The 9,056-nt window shown below is 56.3% G+C and overlaps 1 protein-coding gene and 1 long non-coding RNA gene across 2 annotated transcripts; both read left to right on the plus strand.

Moving 5' to 3' along the window:
• Positions 1 to 2,393: 2,393 nt before the first annotated feature.
• LOC106891638 lies at positions 2,394 to 6,896 on the plus strand. Its single transcript, XM_014948325.1, has 11 exons — positions 2,394 to 3,531; positions 3,622 to 3,753; positions 3,908 to 4,072; positions 4,222 to 4,263; positions 4,619 to 4,703; positions 4,802 to 4,855; positions 4,954 to 5,020; positions 5,290 to 5,462; positions 5,705 to 5,866; positions 6,526 to 6,721; positions 6,842 to 6,896. Exons 1-10 carry the CDS (start codon positions 3,500 to 3,502, stop codon positions 6,673 to 6,675), a joined length of 1,062 nt encoding a protein of 353 aa, XP_014803811.1. The 5' UTR covers positions 2,394 to 3,499; the 3' UTR covers positions 6,676 to 6,721; positions 6,842 to 6,896.
• Positions 6,897 to 6,898: 2 nt separating this feature from the next.
• Positions 6,899 to 8,473, plus strand: LOC106891640. The gene is made up of 4 exons (XR_001412739.1): positions 6,899 to 6,949; positions 7,057 to 7,112; positions 7,200 to 7,356; positions 7,676 to 8,473. It is a non-coding gene; the product is annotated as an uncharacterized LOC106891640 (long non-coding RNA).
• Positions 8,474 to 9,056: the final 583 nt, after the last annotated feature.

Raw genomic sequence — 9,056 nt, forward strand, 5'->3', positions numbered from 1 at the left:
CTGCCAAAAGGGCACCAAGGAGTAGAAAACACATACAAAATTTTTGGGGCTTCCTAGTTGTTGAATCCAGTCCCAAAAAATTTTAGAGAATAATGAAAAAATATGTAATCAAGAAACCCATAACAGGCCACAAAACTTTTTCCCAAATTCTTCACAAGCTTATGTTCTGTACTAAGATAATAAAAAAAAATTAATCACAAATAAACCGTGCTTTAGGAAAAGGCCAAGGACAAAGTCCCAGGTTCTTGCAATGACAGGAACTACCTTGATGAAATATTAGATGATCTTCACAAGTAGAGATTCCCCATCTTCTAGATCAGAGCAAAAATCTTCATACAGCACTCTCATCGTGCCAGAGGAAAAATTCCCCTTCTTTGACTGAATTAGCCGTAAGAACATGGACAGAGCAGACTAACCCAAGACATCAGTGCCACCAGACTCAATGCCACCAAGGCACGAATACACCGGGGCACACACTGCATCATGTTGGGAGCAATGGCTGATCTTTTGTGGATCCTGAGGATGATGGAAACTACTTTTCTCTCTAAAGCTGCCTATAAAGAGGAGAAACTATGTTGGCTGTGCCTACTTCTCCTTGAGATTATGTTCTAGTTTGTCTAGGCGAGGTTTTTCTTAGGGGAAAGGTTTTTCCCTTTTTCTGGCTTCTATAGGTGGTCACTTGCTTCACCTTGAACATCTTGTGGGTGCCAGATGGCACTGAATACAGGACCAAGCTCTAGAAAAAACAAAAGCAAATGTAGACAAAAAGTCAGTAACATCTGGGCTATAAGACAGTATCAGAACTGAGTGTTATTTAACCCACTGGCATCTGTCTTTATTTTGCTAGCCTATTCTCCTGGGCACGAGAAGTGGAGTAACTCCTTCATGAGATGTCAGTCTAGAGACAGGCTGACCTTACTCATCAACATTTCTGCAGTGATTTTGGTACAGATATCTGGTATTTCTCAAGCATTCCTCAGTGGACAGAGGCAGACAGACTCCCTTTGGATGTCTTGAGAAAAGCTCTAAATTCATAAATTCACAAGATGCTTTGCTTCTTGTTCTGAAAGTTTCCTAGATGATTATGATGAGCCAGCTATTCATGCTCTGTAGTGCCCAGTTATGAACTACTATCTCAGTTGGATATGGGTAGATAGTCCTTTGGAGAAGTTACTTTAGCTGTGACTACTACTGACAATAAGGGTGTCCATTTTTTGTATAATAACATCTGGTAAGAGATCTCTTTGTAGCTGGCTGGTGTTTCAGCATGTTTCAGACAGAAGTCCTAGCCAGCAAGCTCCTCACTACCTTGCAAAGAGCATTCGTTATGCTTCCTCTTGACATTGTGCTGTTGTACACTGAAATCAGCAAACATGACTAGACCTGGAGAAGAATAGCCAACTTGTCTTTAACTTGGGGGGCTAAAACACTCAGCTGGACAGAAGGAAAGTTTTTGGTTCTGGTATCTCCTAGGACTCCTTCAGTTAATCAAAAAACCAAACTGATACTGCTCTACTATAAAATGCCTGCGTATTTCAGGGAATGTGTTCTGTATTCCTTTCTGCCCATCACAGGTAAGAATCAAATTCCATTTGGTCTACTCACCTTCTGGCCCACACCTCTTGCATTCTTGGATCCCACTTTCATAGAGGTTTCACTGAATTTCACTGAATTTTTAGAGTTGGAAGGGACCATAGAGATCATCTAGTCCAACTCCCCTGCCAAAGCAGGACCACCCAGACCGCGTCAGATCATGCCACTCAGGACTGCATCCAGGCGGGTCTTGAAAATCTCCAAAGAAGGGGACTCCACAAGTCCACAAGGCTCCCTGGGCAGCCTGTTCCAGGGCTCCGTCACCCTCACCATGAAAAAGTTTTTCCTCATATTCAAGTGGAACCCTTTCTGTTCCAACTTGTGCCCATTGCCCCCTGTCCTCTCACTGGTAACTACTGAAAAGAGTCGGGTTCCCTCCTCCCTCAGCCCGCCCTTGAGATACTTGTAGGCACTAATAAGGTCTCCCCTCAGCCTTCTCTTCTCCAGACTAAAGAGTCCCAGCTCTTTCAGCCTCTCCTCATAAGGGAGATGCTCCAGTCCTTGAATCATCTTTGTAGCCCTACGCTGGACTCTTTCCAGCAGTTCCCTGTCCCTCTTGAACTGGGGGGCCCAGAACTGGACACAGTATTCCAGTTGTGGCCTCACCAGTGCAGAGTAGAGAGGGAGAATGACCTCCCTCGACCTGCTGGCCACACTCTTTCCTATGCAGCCCAGATCTTTCTCCTCAGTAGTGCTTCCCAGAAGATCCATCCCTAACCTGCACTGGTGCCTGGGGTTCTTCCTCCCCAGGTGGAGGACCCTACATTTGTCCTTGTTGAACCTCATTAGGTTCTTCTCTGCCCAGCTCTCCAGCCTGTTCAGATCGCGCTGGATGGCGGCACAGCCCTCTGGGGTGTCAGCCAGTCCTCCTAATTTGGTATCATCAGCAATCTTGCTGAGAATACAGCCTTTCATCCCTCAGCTTTTCTACTGACATGAGGCACGTGGGACAGAGCACCCTCTTGGTCAGTTTTGGGTCACCTCTTTGATGTTGAAAGGGGTGGAGGTCCTTTCCAAAGGGAAAACACACGTGCCAGCCACAACAGGCAAAACCAATTGCAGGGCTGATCTGCAGGTCTTGCAGTGATTGTGCAGGAGTCAGAAGAGCATGGAAATTTGCATGTGACTCTCCGAGCTGGCATCTGAAGTGTTTCAAAGGCAATGCCATCTTTGCTTCATGATTAACAATGGCAATCACTGCCCTAAGTAACTACACTCCCAGCTTCCAGGAGGTCTGGTAACCCGCTCAGGGGATGTTGTTTATCTAGACTTTCGTAAAGCCTTTGTCACCATTTCCCACAGCATTATCCTGGAGAAACTGGCTGCTTATGGCCTGGATGGGTGCATGCTTCACTGGATAAAAAAGCATGGAGAGGGCCAGACCCAGAGAGTACTGGTGAATGGAGTCCGTTGGAGGCCAGTCACAAGTGGTGACAAATTTCTCCATCAAGAGAGCTCTCAAGCGTTGGAAGAGGCTGAGGCTGCCCAGCGAAGTAATGGCATCACCGTCCCTGGAGGGATTGGAATGATGGGTAGATGTGGTGCTTAGCAACTTGGTTTAGTGGTGGTTTTGGCAGTGTTTGGTTGATGGTTGGACTGGAGGTCAAGTAGGCGAGAGCCATGGTCTTAGTGGGGAGAGCCCCCCAGTGCCCCTCCCCCACCACGGCCCCCCTGGCCAGTCTTGACATCACAATGGTGAACCCAGCGCTGGCCTGGCAACCTCCCCAGGGCCCTGCAGGGACAGTGCTGTGCCAGCACCGAGCGAGCGTCACTGGCAGAGCCCAGCTCTTGCCCAGCGTCCTTGTGAGAGTGGTTTTTGGCACCGCGACCCCCCTTGGCAGCCTTGCGTGGGCCAGCTGGGCACTGTCATCAGCCCCACAGCTGTGTCCCGCGTGAGGCCGTTGAGATGGGACAGGTCAACTGCTGCCAGGGCTCCAGGTGAGCTCCCCCCATGGCTCGGGGACACGCCGGCACGGCCGGTCCCCGCGGCAGCCCCCTTGCTCATGCCCGACGCCGTCTGCTCCCCAGGGACGACCCTGAGCCCGTGGCAGCACCACCCGAGCCGCTGCACCGGCAGCGCGTGAAGGTGACCGAGGGCCGGCGGAGCAGGAAGAGGGAGCTGCTCCTCTACAGGGACACCTTGGTCATCGCCAAGGCCAAGTAAGACTCGCAGAGCCCCTTTCCTCCCAAGCCCCAGGCCCCCGGCACCCTGCTGCTGGATGCACCCGTGGCCGCCCCCATGGCAGGGGGAGGCTGGAGGGCAGCCCCCGGGCTTGGCCACCTCCAGGTCACTCCCTGACGCTCCTCTCTGCAGACGTGGCAGCGCCCCGCGCCCGCAGCTCTGCCTGGCCCTGGCCATGCTGCAGGTGCTCTGCAGCGGGAAGGGGGCAGCTGGCGATGCCACCACGGAGGAGAAGGGCAAGGACGCCAAGTCCCTTGTCCTGCTCTGGCCCTGCGGCTCCTGCGTGGTCACCTTCTGGTGAGTCTGGGTGCCTCGTCCCCACGGCAGGGCTGGGGGGTGCCTCTGTGGCCGTCCCCAGGGGGCTCTGTCCTGCCTCTGTGGCCGTCCCCACGGGGCAGGGCTGTGCCGCAGCGGGCACTCAGGCTGTTTCCCCTCTCTGTCTGCAGCTCCCGGGTGGTGAAGGAGCTCTGGCTCAGCGCCCTCCTTGGGTAAGCCCTGCCCGGCCGTGCAGCCTGGGCAAGCCCTGCTCCCAGCACCGGGGGGATGCTCCAGGCGTAGCCCCACCATGGGGAAACGGCCCTCCCCAGCTGGGGAGAGGTGCCCCCACGGCTGTGGGCAGCTCTCCAGCGGGCAGAGCTGGGGCAGCTGCTTCACCCCCCCGTGTCCAGCCAACACCTGCCCAGCCCCGGCCCCACCACTGCCGCTGCTCTCCACTCCACTCCACTGCCGGAGGGTGCCCGGCTGCTTGCGGGCACCTTGGAAGGGGCTCCCAGGGCGGGCGGGGGAGGGACAAGGCAGCTGGGGTCTCACACTGCTCTTTCTCTGCCCCGTCCCTGTGCACAGGCCACCAGCAGGAGTGGAGGGAGCCCGCGTCACCCAGGTGCCCTCCATCAAGCTCCTGCGGAAGGAGCTGAGGCGCCGCAATGCCGTGAGTGTCCCTCCTGTCTCCGCTCTGTCCCCAGAGCCTGCTGCAGCCCGGCAGCAGGGGCACGGCTTCTCACCTTCTGCTCTTTTGCCCTTGCCCAGGCCACCACACTCCACGCCAGCAGCCTGGAGAGGCTGGTCGAGCGGCAGGCAGAGGTGAGGGGTGCCATCTGGCAGGGCTAGGGGCTGACGCAGCTCCCCGCGGGCCCTTTCTGCTGCGGGGCTGCTGGCTGAGCACAGGGCATTTCTTGCAGGCTGGTGCCAAGCAGCGGCCAGCTCCCGTCTCCTCTGCCAGCCAAGGCGGACCTGGCCACACAGCTGGTGAGTTTGCAGGAGACGGGGACCGCAGGGCCCTTCTCCTCTGGCAGGCGGGCACTGGTGCTGCAGCGGGGCTGCTGCTGCCTTCCCTGCAGGGCACGTCCATCCCCACGGCTCTGCGGCGGGAGAGAGCTGAGCCCCCAGAGCCCCTTCTTCCCAAACCACCCCTCTCCCCTTCTTTGGGTGGAGGGGGGACAGTGCTGAGAGGGTGCGGGAGCGCTCACCTGGCACTTCTCCTCCTCCACGCCTCTTTGCCCTCTTGTCCTTGGCAGCAGGTGGGACCGGCAGCAGGAGGAGCTTTCTTCCCTGGCCATTTGGCCGGCGAGGGAACTCGGCCGCTGCAGCAGCGCCCGGGCCGTCGGGCTCTGGCAGCAGCGGGGTTCTCTTTGGCCGGCCCCTGGCAGCTCTCTGCAGCCAGGATGGCACCCCTCCCCAGCCCATCCAGGTAAGCACGCCTGCCTAGGGGGTGCCCAGCCCTCTGGCTCCTCTGCAGAGGCGCTGGCCCGAGCAGAGGGAACCCAGCTGGGGCTCGGGGACAAAGCCCGCTCCTCCCCATCTCACCCACCCCTCCATCCTGCCCCACGGAGAGCCGCAGAGCTGCCCACGCTTGCTCCTGCCCCGAAGCTACCTTCACCTGCCCCAAAGCCCGTCTACAGCCCACCAACTCTCCTCCCCTCTGCCCTGCAGGACCTGCTGGCTCTTCTGCACCAGCACGGGCCATCCACGGAGGGGATCTTCCGGCTGGCGGCCGGCGAGCAGGCCTCCCGGCAGCTCAGGGAGGCCCTGGACTCCGGAGCGGAGGTCCACCTGGAAAGCCAGCCTGCGCACTTGCTGGCCGTCATCTTGAAGGTGAAGCCTGCTCCCCTGGGGCCTGGCAGCTCCCGGCTGGCTTGGTGCAGATGGGCAGGAACCCAAAGCCAGCCGCCTGCTCCTGAGCCAGAGTGACGGGGAGGCTGCCCCTGCTCCCGCCAGGAGTGCCCCAAGCCTCACCTGGAGCCCTTGGCCTTGCAGGACTTCCTCCGCAGGATCCCCTCCAAGCTCCTCCAGGCAGAGCTCTATGAGGAGTGGATCAGCGCCCTGCAGAAGGACAGCAGGCAGGAGAAGCTGGCAGCGCTCAAAGAGTAAGTGTGGCCAGCACCTGCTGCTGCCCAGGGGCTGGCAGAGGCCAGCACTTGCCTGCAAAGCCACGGCCTCCTTGACACAGCCGTGTTCTCTGCCGGGCACGGCTGGCTGCTGTGGGGTGGGCTTTGGGGGCACGGTGGTGGCACAGCCAAGCATTTCTCTCCTTGGAGCGCTTGGGGCAGGCATGGTGGGTTGTTCCAGGAAGGGACTCTGGTCAGAAGAGCAGGGAGGGAAAGAGGTAGCCGTAGCTCAGAGAAGGCAGTCCTTCTGCTGGAGACCAGGCCTGGCCAGGGAGCCTTCCCCGGCGTAGGCTTGGGTGAGATCAGCCTGGGGGACCTGCGGTGACAGCGTCTGCTTTATTAACGTTGTGTGCCTGTTCCTCTCAGGGTGGCCAGCAAGTTGCCCCAAAGCAACCTCCTGCTCCTCAAGCAGTTGCTGTCCTTGCTGAAAGCCATCAGCAGCAACGTGGGCACCAGCAGGATGAGTGCTGCCAACCTGGCCATCTGTGTGGGGCCAAACCTGCTCAGCCCACCTGAGGAGCAGACCCTCCCCCTCGACGTCCTAGTGAAGGTGACGCAGAAGGTACGCTGTGCTTACCAGATGGCTACAGCTTCCCGGTCCCAGCAGAGAAGCAAGGGTCCGGAGGGGGAGAGGCTCTTGGACCCGTTCTCAGCCATGACACCAATGGTTTGCTTTGTGCAGGTCACGCAGCTGGTCGAGTTCCTCATTGAACACCACGAGGAACTCTTGGAGGGGGAGGAGGAGGCTGTGGTTGCCGGGGCATCAGGCACGGAGTCAGCAGCACTGGAGGTAAAAGCAGAAGCAGTAGAAGTATGTCAGGTCCGCAGAGAGCATGACCCAACCAAATTGGGCAGCTAGGTCCTGGCCACTTGATAAAGTCCACATTTCTGTTGCAGGTGCCTCCAGCAGCTCCAGAAAGCGAGCACGTGCAGAGGTTGACCGAGGAGAGAAGGTAAAATGAGACAGCTTTGGTTTTAAGAGCAGAATGGGTTCCAGTTTACCGTGGCTTTGCCCGTCTAACAATACTCTTTTTGGAAAGGTTGCCAGGCTCCTCACGTTCCAGCAGAAAGCGAAAGGCAACCTTTGAAAGGGAGGGTGATGGTCAACCAGAGGTTAAGAGAAGACAGCTGGAAACAGAGCTCTCCGAGACGGACAACTGAGGAAATCCAAGGAGGCAAGAAGAACGAGGAGCCCAGGTGTGTGGCAGACTCTGCTGTCCATCCTTTAAAGCTCTGAACACTGCTCGGAGTAGCGGAAGGGAGACAAAACCAACCAATGGGTACAAGAGAAGCATCTTTGGCCCTCTAAGCTGTGTTTCTAGCAAGGCACAGTGAGGGATGCTGCTGCTCGGGTTTTGGAAAGGCCCACACCGCAGCCACTGCTCAGAAGGGCTCTCTCTCTGTGCCAGGAACTACCCTTTTTTCATTGGACTTCCCAAAGAACGGGCGACAGAGTCCCGCCTCTCCCGCCTCCGTGGTTTCATCAGCGCTTTCTGCCTCTGTCCTTGCCTTGTAGGTGCCGATTGAGTTTTGCTGCTTGGATTTCCCTGGAGGAGCTCTGACGCCTGCCCTTGGAGAGACTGCATCGTGCAGCCCCAGCCCCACCTCAGCGGAGGCGAGGAGAGAGGCACCCACACCCTTCTGCTCTGGCCGGCAGCTTGCTCTCGGGCACCCCTGCTGTGGTTTGGGCTGGGCTGGCCACTAAACCCACCCACAGATGGCCTCTTTAACCTGACTCCCCTTCCAAGAAGGAGGGAGAGAACAGAAGAGAGAGAAAGACTTGTCTCGAGCTCCCAGGCTGATGATCCCATCGGCAGCAGGCACTGGGAATGTCCCAGACTGGAATCAACGACGGACAAGACCCAGGTTCTGCATCTGGAGTCAGGAAGGCATGAGTCGGGATCAAAGGCCGACCAAGAGACAAGAGTTCTCCTTGGGCTCCCTGGCCATTGAAGAAAGAGGCTGACCCCTTTCATCCCTCAGCTTTTCTACCGACATGAGGCACGTGGGATGGAGTACCCTCTTGGTCAGTTTTGGGTCGCCTGTCCTGTACGCTCCTCCCCACACCCCACAGGTGTGACCCCACTGAAGACCCTTTTCCACTGCTGCCCTCCAGCTTTGTAGAGAACAAAGTGAACTGGCCTTGGCTGGTATAGCAAGAAGAATAAACAGGAGCCTCTCTGCATACCGTTCCTTGGGATTCACTAGAAACATCAGACCTCGTCTGCTAGAAGCACACACTGTCTGAAAACTATGCCGTTAATCTCAGAGAGGCAGTGAGTTAGAAGAGGCTCAGCTGAAAAGTCAAATCACTGCAGAGCAAATGGGTTCTGCTTGACCTCAAACCAGGATGCCCACCAAGTCGGAGCAGCCCCGTCCCCTGTCCAGCTCTCTCTGGACTGATGCAGACGCACCCCTTTCTGACAGTCATCACCAGAGTTTTGAAACCAGCTTTTCCCACTGTTCCAAATACTTAAACAACCTCTTGATTACGGGATGAATCCGCTCAAAAGGAAGCAGTCTTCGAGAAATGAGGAGTTAAAATGTAAGCTGGGTTCCTTTTTTATCTCCTAACAAGGTCGACAATACTGTTTTGCTGCTTCAAGACATCATTGTGCTGGTCTCAGGACTACTCCCTACATTCCTGCCTTCCTCTCTTGTCACTTATCATAGCTCTGAGTAGTTGCAGGCCCCGTTTGTGGTCAGTCAGGCTATATTTGCTGGATCTTACCAAATCACGAAGGTAATAAATTGTCTGAGAGAACAGAACGAGTTGATAGGAAGGAACACCAGAACATGAAGTAGTGGCTTCAGCAATTTTAGGATGAACCAAGGTCACTCCGACCTTGCCAAGTACACCAAGAAGCTACCCAAATTAGGAAGAGTTCAGAAGTTTA

This window comes from Calidris pugnax, unplaced genomic scaffold (assembly GCF_001431845.1).
Source record: "Calidris pugnax isolate Ruff unplaced genomic scaffold, ASM143184v1 scaffold164, whole genome shotgun sequence".
Classification (NCBI taxonomy): Eukaryota; Metazoa; Chordata; class Aves; order Charadriiformes; family Scolopacidae; genus Calidris; species Calidris pugnax.